Raw genomic sequence first — 17,261 nt, forward strand, 5'->3', positions numbered from 1 at the left:
GCAAGATTACCTATGGGGGTCTTTGGTGCTGGGTATGATGTGAACACATTCTCTTTTATAAAATGCTCTTTCTATCCAGGATTTCTGAGCCTGAAAAAAAAAAAAAAAAAGGAAAGGTGAATATAACCCACAAGTATTTTTGAGTAGGAAGCAAAAATTTCATAATCACATCATGATTCAGTATCTCATAAACTGAATTGAAATGATAGTTACTTCAAACATAAACACTGCATATAACAAAAACCAATGACTGCCAGAACCTGTTGACTAGGTTAACATTATAATATTGAGTCAAAGAAAAGGACCATTATAAAAAAAATGGTTAGTGATGGAACCTTATACAGATTCTTAAAGTTTTTTTGAAGAACAGAAAAACAATGCTAGTTACGGAGATAATGAAAAACACAGAGCAGTATGCTTATATTCCTGTACCTAACAAATATTCAGTGATGGGAAGAAATATATGTGAATAAGTATGAAGTTCTCGTGGCTAACACTTCCATTCGATTTTTCTTATACAAAGAAAGAGAAATGGTAAGAGAATTATATAACTCAAGAGCCCTAATCCATCATGGAGTTTTTCCTAAAATCCAAATTAGCAGTGCTTAAATACAGAAAGGGAAAAAGGAAATGGAAACATAGGAAGATAAATGTCTTTATCACAGTCAGAAATTTCACAGGTAATGCCTTTGGAAGGAAGGAAGATAGCACTTTTTCTTTTCTTTTTATTTCCACATGTCTTTAAGTACAGGAAACACAGCTTCTTAGAATGGGCATTGTTGGGACTGTCTGCCCAGAAGTCCAGCCACTGAGATTGGTTCCCAGAAGGATAAAGGAAGTTCCAGCAAATTGTACCATCTTTCTTCCCAAGCATAGTGTCCATCGTGCAGCTTTTACCAGCATTGGAAAGAGTAGAGGAGTCTCCCGTGAGATCCTATAAACTACTCAGAAGATTCCTTCTCTAAGCATTTAAGAGGGAAGTTGTTGGAGCATCCTGTAAGGCTACTTCTACATGACATCATCTTTTCTCTAACACAGTATTAGGGCTAAATTCATACCCTTGAAATATACAGGCCCAAAGTGCAACTTAGTGATTTGCTTGGCCTCAGTGACCAGTGTTGACTGTTACAAACCACCATGTGTGGCCCTAATTGATATTGACTCTGCCAAGGACCTAGACATCTGTATAAACTGTGCGAAGTTCTCATTTGCTCTCAATCCTTAGTCTTGCATCTCCCTCCTCTCTTGTGATGGGAGTCTATGTAAGCACGCAGCAGTGAAGGCCATGGTTACCTCATATGACAAAGCACATTGTAAAAGTGGCAACATGGGGGATGCCTGTGGGGTACAAAGGAGCTGCATCCTGTTTCAGTCATGGTCACAAGTGGTCACACGGTCACATTTGTCAGGGTTTATGCACCGTCTACATGAAGAGGAGCACCCATCCTGTCTCAGAGATCCCTGGGTCCAGGTGGCCCTCTGCACCTGGAAGGTGCACCTCCTCACACCTCCTCACACCAGGAAGGTAACATTTGCAGTTCTCTTTGTCAGCTAGGCATGAGAAAGGCCCCAGTGTCTGTTCATGGAAATTTTTCTTCTCAAATATATAGGAAAAGCCAGTGGTTGCATCTTTGCAACAGAAATGAGCTGAATGGCGTAGATAACCAGGCTTGATCTTTGTGAAAAGCCTGTAAGTTAAACTATTCATAGGCTGTGATTTTTCCTAGACACTGAATACTTTCATTGATAACATCTCTTGGCAGACAGACGGTAAAAATATTCCTCACTGGACATTTGAAACCAACTTTCCCTACACCTCGGGGAGCAGAAAAGGGAGAGTGTAATTCCTTTCTTCTTTGTGGATCACTTTGGCTAGAATTCAGAAGGATCTTTTGGGGAAGCATCTGCAAATTTGGGGGAGTGCTAATCAATACTCCCCGAGACACAGCAGTATCATGAATACAGTGTGAGTTCTGCTGTTAGAAAATGTGGCATGAGTGGGACTCTACGGCATGGACAAAGTCACATAATTTTGGGGGTCCTCAGCTTTTTTGATCTATAAAATGGGCACAATAATAATAGCTGACACACTGAGTTGTTAGCATTATTATTTGGGTACCATGTTTCATTTCAAGAAAAGGGACCACTGGGTTGGTTCTGGTACTAAAAGTTCTGACACACATTCAGACAAGAGCACTATGAACCCTGCTCTAACAGAACTGACCTCGTTTGATCTCTCTCTGCCTGGAGGATGATCAGCCTAGCTGACCACTAACAAGGTATACAGAATAGTTATTGAACTTCCCTGAGTCTTTTCTATAACATAAAGATAATTATAGCTACTTCAGAGCATTGTTGTATTTACTGAAGCACCTGATTCAGGGAGAACACCTGGAACTCAGTAGGCACTCGATACTTAATATTATGAAGGGCTCATCATGTGCCTGGAATTGTGCCATATACATGTATCATCTCCATAGATCCTCATAAGAATGCCATGAAGGACGTGCTACTATTATATCCATTTTACCATTGAAGAAACTGAGGCAGAGAGATGCACCAAGTTTAAACTTGGACAGTATGACTCCAGAGTTCATACTCTTCTTACCCAGTCTGCTAAACTGCCTCTCCAAATCACACATTATTGATACTAAATACCCTTGATCTGGGCAGTGCCATCTGGGCATGCCTGGGAGCGCCTTGGTATTTGGACAGTGCTGGACTCCTAGAGGCATAGCTTAGAACCAGCCCATACTTGGATCTTTCCCTCTTTCTATCCTCACACGTAGAGTAATAAACCCTCCACTATCTGTTCTACCTCTCCCCTTAGGATAAAGGACTGGGGTGGGAGATTAGGAAGACCGCGTAATAGGAGCAAGAAGTAAAAGAAGGAGGATCATTACAACAAATGATCCTCTAACAAAGAAATGTAATTACAACAGGATTCACAACATGAGAAGAGGGGGGACCATGGCGGATGAATTAGACTTTTCAAGGACACCTTGATTATTTCTCTCACTCATGGATCCCAGTTTCAACTTGGATGGTCCTGCAAGTTCTACTCAGAAATACTACATAGAGTTGCCGACTCTACTTAGTTTCTAAAAATAATGTGACTTGTTGCAGTTTAGCACCCTCATTGCCTTTTCAAAGGTGAAAAACCTACCTCACTGTTAGCAAAAGGAATGAACATCAGTTTCCAGTTTATTACAAGCAGATTAACAATTCCCCTTGTAAAGGCATGGAAAATTGCAGGGGCAGGGGAGGAAATGTAATATAAAAAAATATCTCCAACATTCATAATTGAATTGGATTCTTTTAAGAAGAAATTTATAATATATAATAGAAAGAATGCATGTAAAACACATGAATTAGGAATTCTACAAAGTATATGCATAACTGACTACGCTCTACTGTGGGCTTTGCTCTATTGTGCTTTTTATTCAGGTTTTCAGTGTGGGTAGATCTTAGATTTTTAAAGTTATTTTCTTGGAGAGGGCAAATTTAAAGTATAATCATAGTTTAACTTGTTCCCTAAACTAATTCCCTTTTCTTTTGTCCCAAGGCTTTGAACTGCTCTGTGTGAGTTTTATACTTGCCCTCAGAATCCAAGTTAGTTAGCTCAGAATGGCTATCCTTGTTGTTAGAAAGCATGAAATAGTTTTGACATGCCATGTTTCTCATTGACCCTTTAATTCTCTTCTAACGCAAAACTTCAATGGACATTACGCCCTAAAATCTTTTATTTTTAAATATCCTTCGGAAGTCTCATGTATTCTTAGAAAAGATGGCTTCTACCAGACCTTAGAAAGCCACTTTGTATGTTCTTTTCTAAAGGTAGAATGGTCACATCGCCATGACTGAGCTTGTGAAGGGCTATTTTCTTTCTTGTCTTTCTGCATTATCAGTCATGTGTGATGTGTAACAGGGAAGTGGTTTCAAAGGCTAATAATTAAAGGAAATAATACTGAAAGCAAAAATGAGGACATTCACATTTTGAACAAAGTATAATGATTACCCTCAAAGAGTAAAGTACTAACTTTGAAAGTAAAATGTACAGTCAGTAAAGAATAAAAATGATAGAAACAAGCAAACAAAAGCTGTAAATATTGCCTTCAAAAGAAAAAAAAGATTAAGTTATTTCACTTAGGCACGTTTCAATTCTTTCTCACAAAGGCTCTGCTACAAACATTAATTCCCCAAATTACTCTGATGCTTCTTACTTCCGACTCCCCACCAGCTCCAGAATCAAGAACTTCTCCAGGCAGGACTGGTTTACAAGCACATACATCGAGTATGCACTAAATCTTATTCAATCTGTCTCCAGAATGTCTTGGAAAGTGCTACCGCAATCTACCCTAGAGCTGGATAACTTAACAGAACGACAACAACCCAGACCAGTAACCACAAGATTAGAAGAGAAAAAAATTCGCTAACTTCAGAGGAACAAATTACAAGTGAAATGTCACTATATTCCTTCTTTGGAGACTCTCCTGTTTCAAATGTACACTCTGTCCTGATCAGAACAAAACCCCAAAGACCCAAAGGAACTGTGTGCCTAGGTTCATTTTTGACTTTTGCTTTCCTTCAGCATCTCCCTGGGCATTCCTTTAGTCTTCCTGCAGGCCCCCACTCCCCCCCCCCAATCCACTCCTGGGAGGCTGAACAAGAAGAAAACGAGCTGAAATCATTTTACCTGAGCACTGACTCTTGGGTGGCGGCAGGGACAGTCTCACGAGCGGCGCCTGTTGCTTTCATTTTGCTGCGTCTGGGGCTGGTCATCCCGTTAATAATGCTCTTATGACCGCCCACTGGAAAAAAAGCCACTTGCCCAGCTCTTCCCCCAAGAGACGTTTCAAGTAAGCAATGAACTTGGGCAGATTAGCCCCTTGGAATGTGCCGCTTTGGGATTAGCCTCACTAAGAATCCCATGGACATTCCCTTGCAGCCCTCAAATACTGCTTGATTTGAACATCTAATCTGACGCCAGAAGAAAAACAAATCCCCGGAGAGATCGGATTTAACTGGCACAAGTCCTGACAGGCTCTCCCCCCTTGGCTTTTTCCATTTTCAGAGAGAAGCTTTCTGCAAGTGCGATAAGGTGTTCTGAGTTCTGAAAAGTTCAACTTGGGAAAGCAAATCCTTCTAAAGAAACAGTGTATTAATGCTCTGAGTGGTTCGAACACACAAGGGGCATTGTTCATTCCTCCCCAAAGAATGGAATGATAGCATTTCTTTAAAGAGGAGCTGCTAAAAACTCTGAATGTTTCAAAGGACTGGTCTGGTCCCTGAAAGGGAGCACAAGTAGAATAAAGTTGGACTTTGTCAGCGTCTTTCCACAACTTCTAAAATGTCAATAAAATGATAAGACTTGTCTGATCACACCTCTCATCCTTGGCCCCTCCCTGACAATTGCAAATGTGTGACTGGAAACCCACACTGTCCTGTTTCCCTATGAAAAAGAGATGAGCCGGGACCATTCCAGATCATGGACGCAGACTTTAGGCAGGATGGTGTCTGCCTGGGGTGGCCCGACTGGGAGCTTCTGGCTCACACAAAAAGGTCCCTTTCAAACATCATCCAAGAGTGAATTTTTTACCTAACAGTAGTTCTTAACTAGATAAGTGAACAAATTGGGAGAGTAAAGAGCTCTGATTTCAACAAGGCAAAAATACTTTTTAAAAAAGTAAATATATAAGCATTTCATCTCCAAAGGATTTATCTCCTCCCTTCCAGAGAGAAGGCAGAGCAGAGGGGCGCCTGGTTTGGAGTCCCGAGTCAGGCTCTGCACTGACAGTGCAGAGTCTGCTTGGGATCCTCTCCCTCTCTCTGCCCCTCCCGGGCTCTGGTGTGCTCTCTTTTGCACGTGCGCGCTCTCTCTCAAAAATAAGTAAACATTAAAAAAAAAAAAAAAGAGGTCAGAGCAGAGAGTTGGTATTTATGGTCAACAATAGGGACTGTAAATCTGTGAGGGCAATGCCACTTTGATCTTTTATTTCCCTGAAAATACCTAGTATGTGTTAAGAGAACATTCACTGGTAGTCACAGTGTGAACTGGATGACTTATTCCAAACTTGGATGGAATACTTAGCCTTCTCCTGGCCTCTCTGCTGTTTCCAGGATTGATCTCCTTCAAACTCCGGTCTCTCACATACCAAGTTCACCCCAGACACAAGAGTCAATAAACTACCTAATGACATTCAACTGAGGATGCGGTAAAATCAGCAAGACGTTCAAGTGAAACATCAGACTGAGCTTCAGCATTAAATGTGTGATGGAGAAGTCCCTTCGCTTGTCTTCAGGAGCTGGCTACAGAATAGTGACAGCCTTGGTAATGTGCATCCCCTCCTTTCACGCAGCAGTAACACTCCTATGCATTTTATTCTCAGGGAATCACCAGAGATGTGAGCCACAGAGATGTTCACTGCGTCTTTATTTATAACACAGAAAAACTGGAAAAAGTTCAGCAAGGGGAAGCTAATTGAACTAGGCTCATGCTGTTGGATGATGATCATAATCAAGTTTCAGAAAACTAATTACATACAGAAATACATATTTTCACATTCTTGTGTGAGGCAAGCAGGCATAAAAGAGGAAGTGAAGAATAATTATAAATTTTAAATACAGACAGACATGATAGGTAGGAAATACACTTAAAGGGGAGACTAATTTTTTATTTTTTTTAATGTTTATTTATTTATGAGAGAGAGGGAGAGACAGAGTGTGAACAGGGGAGGAGCAGAGAGACAGGGAGACAGAATCAGAAGAGGCTACAGGTTCTGAGCTGTCAGCACAGAGCCCGATGCGGGGCTCAGAATCACAAGCTGGGAGATCATGACCTGAGCCCAAGTCAGACTCTTAACCAACTGAGCCACCCAGGCGCCCCAAACTGGAACTAGTTTTTATTTTCTTCCTTTTCTTTTTCTAAATTTTCCTAAATTTTCCCCTCTAACCATACATTTGTAGCCATAAAACTAAATTCTTTGTGGACAGATCTCCAGATTTCTTAAATTTCAACTATTAAGCTTAAGATGACAGGAATTCACTAAGAAGAGTAGTTCAGGAAGTGACTTAGGAATAATTCAGTCAAAAGAGAGGGCACTTGGCTGGCTCAGTAGAGTGGATGACTCTTGATCTTGGGGGTTTTGAGTTTGAGCCCCACGTTGGGTGTAGAGATTACTTAAAAATATAGAGAGTGGCACCTGGGTGGCTCAGTTGGTTAAACATCCAACTTTGGCTCAAGTCATGATCTCATGGTTCATGAGTTTGAGCCCTGCATCAGGCTCTGTGCTGACAGCGCAGAGCCTGGAGCCTGCTTCCGATTCTATGTCTCCCTCTCTCTCTGCCCCTCCCCCACTCATGCTCTGATTCTCTCTCTCAAAAATAAGTAAGCATTAAAAAAGAAAGAAAGAAAACACAGAGGGCTCAGTGGGGAATAGTTGGAAAGAAAATTTCTGTATGGTGCTGGATGAGACTTCTCGAGTTTAAAGGAGGTGGGGGAAGGAAGGGATCAGAGAAGAAAAGGAAAAAGACAAGAAATGGGAGACAGAGAAGAGGAGGAGGGTTGGTGGGCAGGCAAGCACCTGAGAGACAAGAAGCTGGTAGGCTGTAGACTATCTGTGTGACTGAATGAATTTGTTATAGATGATCCCTCCAATGTAAGAAATATTTTAAGATTTCAGCTTTCTTCAACCCCCTTCATCATCAGATGCTACTTCAAACCTTCATCTGATTTACTTTAAATCTTGAATTCCCTCCCATTCACACTGCCCTTGTATTGTTCTTAACTCTATTCTCTCTCATCTTACTTATATATATTTTTTTCTTTTTGCTTCTTTTCCTTTATAGAGGGAAATGTTTGATAGGGACCAGAACATGTGGCATCTTCCACGAACTTTATACCAAAGACAAAAACATTATCTTTAGAACCATGAGCATTTTTGTTTAAGAGAATGGGAAGCCCCAGGTAAAGTCAGCACAGAGATGTTTTCACAAGAGGCCGCAGATGATCTCCAGGACCCTTTGATTTGAGAAGGTAATTAGTTCCACAGAGACTTGTAGCTCTCGGCCATACTGTCCATATGGGTCTTTTTAGAATCTCTTATGCATCACCCAACAATGCAACTCCTGACAGGGTACATTTCTAGCCTGTTTCAGATGTAGTTTACAGAGAATATAATCTGAATACTAACAAGAGGAAACCACAAGGGTAATGCTAACTATGGTTGTTCTTTACGTAGTGGCAGAATACATCATCCTCCTAATTCATCATTAAAGAAAAAGATCATGCTCAAATAGAATATACTAAAAACTTTCCACTGGTACCTAAATCAATTTTAAAAATGGAAATCAGATTTTCTACAAGCAGCAACTAGATTTTGACATGAAAAAAATGCCTATTTCACTGTCATAAAGATGTCCAAAGCATTTACTTTTTCCTGGAGGTCCACATTTGACAACAGCAACAAAAAGAACATGATGTGGAGTGGGAGTCAGCAAACATTTTCTGTAAGGGGTCAGATGGTTAATAATTTAGGCTCTTCGTGGCACCATTTATCTCCACCATTGTAACAGCAGAGTTACCAGCAGAGACAGAGTACGAACAGCAGAGGGGCAGGGAGAGAGGAGGACACAGAATCCAAAGCAGGCTCCAGGCTCTGAGCTGTCAGCACAGAGCCCAACACAGGGCTCGAACTGACAAACCGCAACATCATGACCTGAGCCGAAATTGGACACTTAACCGACTGAGCCACCCAGGCAACCCTTTGATGGGCATTTTTAATAGCTGGGTTTATGTTAATATATAATATATATGCAGTGGCTAAACCTGTACTTTAACAAATGCTATTCCCTGGGGACATGCATTTTCCCTTTTGGAGTTGGGAAAAAATGAGTCTGTTAAAAATGTTTAATAAATTAGAATAAAAATCATTTGTAGATCAGAGAAAAATCATGATGTATCACAAAAGTGACTGGAGTTTGGGAAACACAGGAACAATCCTTCTTAAATGTTCCTTGTTTTCATTCTAACGCTTGACAATAAACACACTGTGGTCTCTAACATTTAGAGTTGCAGTTGACCTATAAAGTAAAAATAATGCTAGAGAAACATCACAAAGCCAGCTTCCTCCAGAGCGTGCTGCCACCAGTATGTTCTTCCTAAAATAATCGATTAGAACACCCCTCAGTCAGTACCCCTCTGTGGCTCCCCCTCCCCTGCATGATCATGTCAGTTCAGTAATTAAAACCTTTAGGAAATGGCTTTGGAGGTAACTTTATTACAATCTCTCCCTTTTCCTCCAAATCTTTGAACACATTGTGCCCCAGCAAACTAAATTATTGATTGTTCCCCTAATGTACCATGTTATTCCACACTTCTCAACCTTTGAATATGCTGTCCCATTTGCCTGGAAATGCTAAGTTCTGGGTTCTATACTTAGTCAACGCCTCTTCGTTCTTCCAGACTCTGTACAAAGTACTGTGTATTCTAACAGGCTCGGCTGCCCAGTGCCAGACACAATGAATCACCACAACTACTATTCCACTTCTGTACCTCACCCCTACTTCCATTAGGGGAAAAGTCATACGGTATATAATTATTGATTTTCCTGTCAAAATTGATAATCATTCATTGTCAATTTCCCCTGTAAATACTCAGTACTCCAGGTCTGTTATGGAGAGAGAGACAAAGACAGAGTGCGAGCAGGGGAGGGTCAGAAAGAGACGGAGACACAGAATCTGAAGCAGGTTCCAGGCTCTGAGCTGACAGTACAGAGCCCAATGCAGGGCTCAAACTCACAAACTATGAGATCATGACCTGAGCCGAAGTCAGATGCTTAACCAACTGGGCCCCAATTTCTCATTTTTAATAAATCATCTTTGGGGGAGAATTCTTCGTGTCCTGAAATTATTTATACCAAAATTCACATTATAGCCTCTACAACTTAAATCATAGACACCTTAACATAAAGTTAAATTATATTTTTATTACCAGATTGGGAAAAAATTCAATAAGTTATGCTTTACAATTATAAATGAAACTCATTTTTTATCAATAGGTAATGCTGTGTAAATTATACTTAAACACATTCAAAATTTTTATGTAGACGTTAATACGAATATATATAGGAATGTTAATCTCACAGGCATTTTCATAAACCACTTAAAAATATGTTTCCATGTTTCTTTGGAAAATTGTTTCCTCATCATAAAGCAGCTAATCACTGCTTGGCGATAATACATCATACTTATAAAGAATTTTACAGTTCACAGAATGCTTTCATAAATAGCATTTCATGAAATATTCCCAGGAACTCCATAAGGCAGGTATTATAAAATTCCATTACCCAAATAAAAAGCTGGGGCTTACAGAGGTTAAGCATCGTGCCAAAGTTATACATCAGCTACTGTGTTACCCTGAGAAACCCAAAGTCTTGTGCTCCTATTGGGGTACAGTGAACCCTGCATCTCTTTATATTTTGTGGGTGATTTTAGGGGTGCTGAATGACCTTTTTCTTCTCTGTAGTGCAACAAGGATGTTGTCATCATCCTGATCTTAACAAAAGTATACATACTTCATCAAGCCTAACAGACTTGAAAATTTGAATGAGGATGTAGATCTCTATTTCAAAACATCCCATTTTTAGTCAAGGATTAGCCACTTGTTTGAAAGTAATAGCTGTGTCCATAGATGGTAACATAAATACTTAACAGCCACATACATACTCTCAGGGACTTGACTGCCTCCATCGACAGAAAAACAGAGCTACAGTAGTGCTGACCCCGTAAAACTGCTGTACGTCTTTTAAGAGATAATGATAGGAGAAACTTCAGAGAAGGAGAAAATGAAAGAAAAACTCACGATCAACAAAACTAGGAGAATGACACACTCCACAAGAGCAAGGATGTTTAAAATGATGAGTCATTCGTTGGAAAGAAGTGTCTGTGTAATAGTGTGGGTGCACAAATCGTGGCGGGGCGGGGCGGGGCGGAGGGGGGTCTGTATTCATGGAGGCTGCTCCCATGGGAAATACAACTTTGTTTTCTATCAAGTAAATGAGGAGCTGGAGCGAGGTGAAGTCCTCCTTTATGCCCTTAATTCTGTTTACCTTACTACTCATTCCTGAGCTGTTCTGACTTTGTCAGGAGCCAAAGAAATAGGCTGAGTTGTGAAATGGAAACATTTTGTGTTATGTAGAAATGTGGAATTTACATGACAAATAACATCATAGATTCAGAGGCTAATTTCTATTTTGTTTACCTCTCTTGTCCTGGAAGGACCAAAGACTTTGAGAAGAGGGTAAGGATGGATGGGTAGCTGTAGTTGTATTTGTAGTAGAATTCCCACATCAGGATTCACTACTAAGGAAGCCAGTCCCCTTTCTCTGTCCCACCCTCTGTGTGTGTGTGTGTGTGTGTGTGTGTGTGTGTGTGTGTGTGTGTGTGTATACACACATAGATAAAGTTTAAGATATAAGGTATCTGTGTGGCTCAGTGAGTTGAGTGTCTGACTCTTGATTTCTGCTCAGGTCATGATCCCAGGGTCATGGGATCGATTCCTGCATCAGGCTCTGCACTGTGTGTAAAGCCTGCTTAAGATTCTCTTTCTCTCTCTCTCTCTCTGCCCCTTTCCCCTGCTCACACTTTCTCTCTCTCAAAATAAATAAACATTAAAATATACATACAAATACATATTCGTATTTCTATATCTATCTCTATAATACATAATATATTCTATATTCTATATTACTGTTTTATGTTGTATTCATATTTTTATATTACATTTGCTCTTAATTTTGCATATATTTTTAAAATATATTTTATAATTATTAAAATATATTTGTAATCCTATATTTACATATATTTATAAATATTTTTATATATACATTTTGAAGTTATTTTTAAAATTCTTATCATTCTAACTACTTTAAAGTATTTTGATTTATCTGAGATACTGATTTATCTTAATCAATGAGTGATTTCCGTTCTCAGGTCAAACTCTTTACCCTCACGAGGGAAAGACCTAAATCTGGCTGTGGGATTTTATTCCTAAAATTCTGATTGTCTTTATCCATTCAAAGCTGTCATGAGGCAGAGCCTGGTGGAAGCATGACTGATCAGGAGTCCCGAAATACACATCTCAGCCATGGCTTGTTGGTGACTATGTGTGTGATCTTGGGGAAATGACTCAATCTTGGTGATCTCTTGGGTCAACCTCAGTTCTCAGAGCTGGGGACTCAGCGAGTCAGAACCTGACAACTTTGTTGTGAGTCCCTCATTAGTGTCTACAGAGTACATGTAGAGGCGTTTTGAAAATGAGGGTTTTTTTTTAATTTTTGCAAATTCGTGGAACCATTATTCTTTTGATAACAAAAATGTAGCAGAGAGCACACGGTTTTGTGCCTACTGAGACAAAGTACATAAGGAGATTTGAATTAATAAATAATCCCTTAAAGAATTCTCACTAGATGCCAACAATTCTTAAGAATGCCCCCGGTTTAGCAATCTGGCACACATGAGAAGTTCTAATTCTGTTTCAGTAAGATTCCAAGTATTATTAAGACATTATTACAATTAATTAATATTTGACATTTCTAGTTCTGCCATTGGGAGAGTTTTCAAGACCAGTTCTCTTCCCTCATCCACCACCAAATGATAAATCAAATCTTGGTGATCATTCAGATCAGAATATGCAGACTGCCTGTGATTTGTACTTTTTTCTAAAACCTAACAATCAAGCATTATTTAACTGGAGAGACTGAGATCAAATCAATCTCATTTTCATCATCAGAAGTAAGTTATAAGCAAACAGATCCAGCAATGTCAATGTGAAACTTCCTATTACTCTCTGGAGATGAAAAATTATTAGGTGTTAAGTTAATGCAGCATAGGTGTATTTCTGTCTGATAGCCATCTTTCTCTAATTACTAGATTGTTAGCTAGAAAATAAAACCATCCGCATAAATTCAGCCTCTGCTTATGTTGTACGAAAGTTTTAAGATGGTTCAAGTTTATTAGGCCTAGCTTCAAAATACTGTCCTTGTCTTCTCTTACATACTCAATACCAAAGCTCGTATCTTTTTCATTTATTCTTATCTTTGTATAATATAAAATCTCGATGGAAGATTTTAGGACCTGGAAGATATAAATACATATGCTAGCTTTTTCTAAATATATTAATTTAAATTTGATGCACCTAGAAATGAACAGAAATTCAATACTAGGTATAAAAAATGACAGTAGGTAGTACAGAAATACAGATTCAATCTCCAATTTGTGTTCCATTGGATGGCAGCATGATTTTTTTCTCCTCTATTTTCGTAGCACCTCACCTCACTCTAATGTAGAGAATTCCAATCTTTGAATATTTGATACCAAAATGAATGTCTGATAGCAATATTCTTTTGAAAGAAGCTATGCTAATAAAGATATTTTATTTTATTTTTAATTTTTTAAAAATTTTTGTTTATTCATTTTTGAACGACAGAGAGACAGAGCACAAGCAGGGGTGAGGCGGAGAGAGAGGGGGACACAGATTCTGAAGCAGGTTCCAGGCTCTGAGCTGTCGGCACAGAGCCCAGCCCGGGGCTCTAACTCACGAACCACGATATCATGCCCTGAGCTGGAGTCGGACGCTCAACGGACTAAGCCACCCAGGTGCCCCATAAAGGTATTTAAAAAAACACACTGTACTGGCTTCCTAATTTGTCCCCCTCGCTGTCCATCTAGCATGAATCTTTTTCCCTCTTAAAGAGATTTTCTTGGAGCAGTTTTAGGTTTGAGGAAAAATTGAACAGAAGTACATAGAAGACTCATTTTTTCCCCACCCCCATGGTTTCCATCTTATTTAACATCTTGCACCGGTGTGCTACATCTGTTCCAATTTATGACCTGATATGGATACATTTGCCTTAACAAAACCCACAGTTTATATCAGGGGTCACACTTTGTGGTGCACAGTTCTCTGGGTTTTTGCCAAATGCATAGTATCATGACTCCATCATTGCAGTATCATGTGGAACAGTTTTAGTAATGGCTGTTTAAAATAATGAACTGGCTCGTGACATTCCCTGGCCCCCAAATCATCCAGCTTGTCACTTGTCACTACTTCTAGAAGAAAATCTAGATCCTCAACTGGTCCTCAGTCTTGCATAGTTTCCTCATCCCCGCTCACTCCCTCCAGCCACACCAACCTCCTTTCAGATCCATGACTGCTCCAAATAAAAAGACAGAAGAGTAAAAATGTCATTAGTCTTTAATTTGAATACTACTTTTTGAGGAAACATGAACAGATAATATTCACCACCTGGGTGAAGGGGGTTGTGGACGATTTAATGTTTCAATGTTTCAAATGTAAATTTTCATAAGCAGCAATTCTTTACAGATTTATTTAAATAATAATGTGATCTAAGATTCCTATTGGCACATGAGGGCTAAGTGTAATAAGTGTTCAGTAAGTAAAGTCAGGTCATTAACGACTGGGAAATCATGGAGCAGAGATGAAGTATCCTGATTCACCTACCAACTTAAACTCCAAACCCTAAGTTTGCAAGAGATGTTCGGTCCTTTCCCCAATATTTAGTAAAACTTGGGAGCCACACCTTTTTTTTTTGCTAGCTCATGATGTAACTGCAAAGGAAAGTCATAAATATACACACACACACTCTCTCACACACACTGTCTTTTATTCAAACAAGTATTTCTTTTTCCTTTTCCTTTTTGTTTTGAGTACCACAGGTCATACTGATGTGGACATGACTGTTAACTACTGACCCTCCCTGAGGTCCCAGTAAATGAAGAACAGTAATAAAGTAAGGGACACATATAAATGCACACGTATGCATTGTGTCCCACTTGGGATCCCAGAATTAGTTATTTGAAGGTGAATTATTATGAGAGAGGGTATGCATTTCACAAATGTACAAATCCAACATTTCATAAGGGAGAACCAGGTAGAGAAAACAGCTCTGTGTGCTTACAGTTCTCAGGGCAGAAATCTTTCAACAACCATTAAGAATAAAACATAGGGGCACCTGGGTGGCTCAGTTGGTTGAATGTCCAACTTCAGCTCAGGTCATGACCCCGCGGTTCATGGGTTCAAGCCCAGCATTGGACTCTCTGTTGGCAGTGCAGAGCCTGCTTCGGTCCTCTCTCTCTCTCTCTCTCTCTCTCTCTCTGCCCCTTCCCAGCTCACACACACTCTCTCTCTCAAAAATAAATAAACACTAAAATAATAAAATTAAAAAGAACAAAATGTAAAGAAAAGCTTTGTTGCAGAGGTAATTACACTTCATTAAAGTTGATGCTACCTAGAGCCTGACTCTGACCACTACAGGGAGAATTTGAAAATGGGCCATCAGACCTGGATTTGCTTATTTCTTAATTAATTTACATCAGCATTCAAGAACATCTGTTGAACACTAAATCATGTGCAAATTGTTTTTTAAGCTGCAGAAGAAGTACAAAACTTTACGAAGACCCTACTTTTCAGTTTATGCTGTGTTCCAGAGCAATGCTTTTCAAATGATTTGTGGGGAAGGATCATTTAAAGTAAGTGTTCAATCCATTAAAAACTTTTTTATAAAATGCCCTAAAATGATGATGCCTGTGGACTTTGTGGTAGTGGCAAATCGCTGTAAAAATTTCTAGTTGTTCATTCTCAATTTTTGCCGTTCTCTCGTTTTTCACAAGCAGGTTGGGGGCTGGCACCAGCTTGCAGACCGTAAGGCACCACCCAGTTTTGGCCAAGAGAAGTATCTGAGCTGAGTCTGGCAGACAGCTGGTGCAGAATAGACACTTAAATGATTTTTGTTGTGTTTCGAATTAATTAAATTTGTCCTTCACCATTTCTATGATTTCAGGGAGGTGGCTTCAATTTAATTACCTATTCCCATGCTTTCTACTTCTTAAGATTTAGCTTTAATTTTCCTTTCTTCTGCTCTTTCCATCTCCACAATGGAAAAATGTTCCCTCCTGAGCTGCAAGTACGTACTTTTCTTTCCCTGCCTGTTACCACTTTCTGTCCTTATTGATGGTGCACAGTTATTTTATATCCTCACATGCTCACTTAGGGCAGTGGCCATATCTACTTACCTTTTTACTCTCTTCCCTTACCCCAGTGCCTGGTCCCTAATAGACTCTTAAGAAATATTTGTGAAAAGAGTGGATAATACTATATAGTTATCAAGAAAATAGATCACTCAACTGTGGATGGAGCATTCTTTAAGATGTTCATCAATGGACACTTTACTCTTCTGTTTTCCTGACATGTTCTGTACCAATGGAACCGTCAAGTCTTAAAATACTGGGCAAAATGAACCCATCGGTCTTAAAGTATTGCCACTGAATTGGCTGATTGATTTACTGGATCACATGTTCACACACACCATGCAGGGGCATGCGCGCGCGCGCACACACACACACACACACACACACACACACACACATTTCTTTTTGTTGTTGCTGGGATCTGGTAGACACACTCCAACCTCTGCTTTTACCAATTCTGCATTACAGAAAACATACTGAAAAGCAGTGAAAAGAGAGAAATATATAAAAATGTATTAAGTCTCCACCCTTCCTTTTGTTGGCATTAAAGCTTACTAACATATTTGAAGAACAATCGGTCCATACTATCATCTTGAATGTCTGGAAATCATAATTTTGGAGTCTAAGGAAAAAAATCTTAGAAAGTCTTTTGATTGCAATATGTTATTTTGAAGGTACAAGAAGTCTTTTCTTAGTGTTAGATGTCATTATTTAAATCCAACCATTTGTTAAGTAGTATAATTGCCCGTCAATTATGTTTTCCCACTGAATTTAGATGTTATACCACTTTTCTGCTCAAAAATCTTCAAGTCATAGAAAATACAGGCTGATGTAGATGATACAAAAAATAATTATAGTCGTGTAATTCAAAATAACAGAGAAGATCAGAACCTTTGTTTCTTAGATAGCCTTTAAGTGATGGTCCTTGCCAGCCTCTATTGTATCCAAACAGAAAGTTCTGCATTTTCTGTGTTAAAAAAATGAAATGGTTCCAAGAGAATCCCAAATAGCTGGATGTTAGTTGGTATTTGCGTATGTGTGGAGTTCTGTATGCCCTGGATGGGCTTATATGATTAATTAGTCCAAATGATTGAGGACAAAATCTTGAAGGGCTTTGTTCAGTTTAATTCTATGGCTCCCTTTCTTTGTGTTCTTCGATGCACAAATTTACCTGCATCTGTACGGCTCTGCTCATGATTTAACATTTAAGACCT

General features: G+C 39.4%; 1 protein-coding gene across 12 annotated transcripts in view; it reads right to left on the reverse strand.

Moving 5' to 3' along the window:
* The window catches only part of TRPM3 (transient receptor potential cation channel subfamily M member 3), an 804,289-nt gene that overhangs the window by 256,533 nt on the left and 530,495 nt on the right, over positions 1-17,261 (reverse strand). For 11 of the 12 annotated variants that reach the window (XM_053907798.1, XM_019463616.2, XM_019463620.2 and 8 more), the window contains exon 2: positions 11-90. In XM_053907798.1, coding sequence (XP_053763773.1) covers positions 11-90 — 80 coding nt within the window. Of the gene's footprint in view, positions 1-10; positions 91-4,696; positions 4,725-17,261 lie in introns of those variants that run through there. The other variant, XM_053907800.1, reaches the window with a different exon arrangement.

The sequence above is a fragment of the Panthera pardus genome, unplaced genomic scaffold (assembly GCF_024362965.1).
Source record: "Panthera pardus isolate Hobbes unplaced genomic scaffold, ASM2436296v1 HiC_scaffold_20, whole genome shotgun sequence".
Classification (NCBI taxonomy): Eukaryota; Metazoa; Chordata; class Mammalia; order Carnivora; family Felidae; genus Panthera; species Panthera pardus.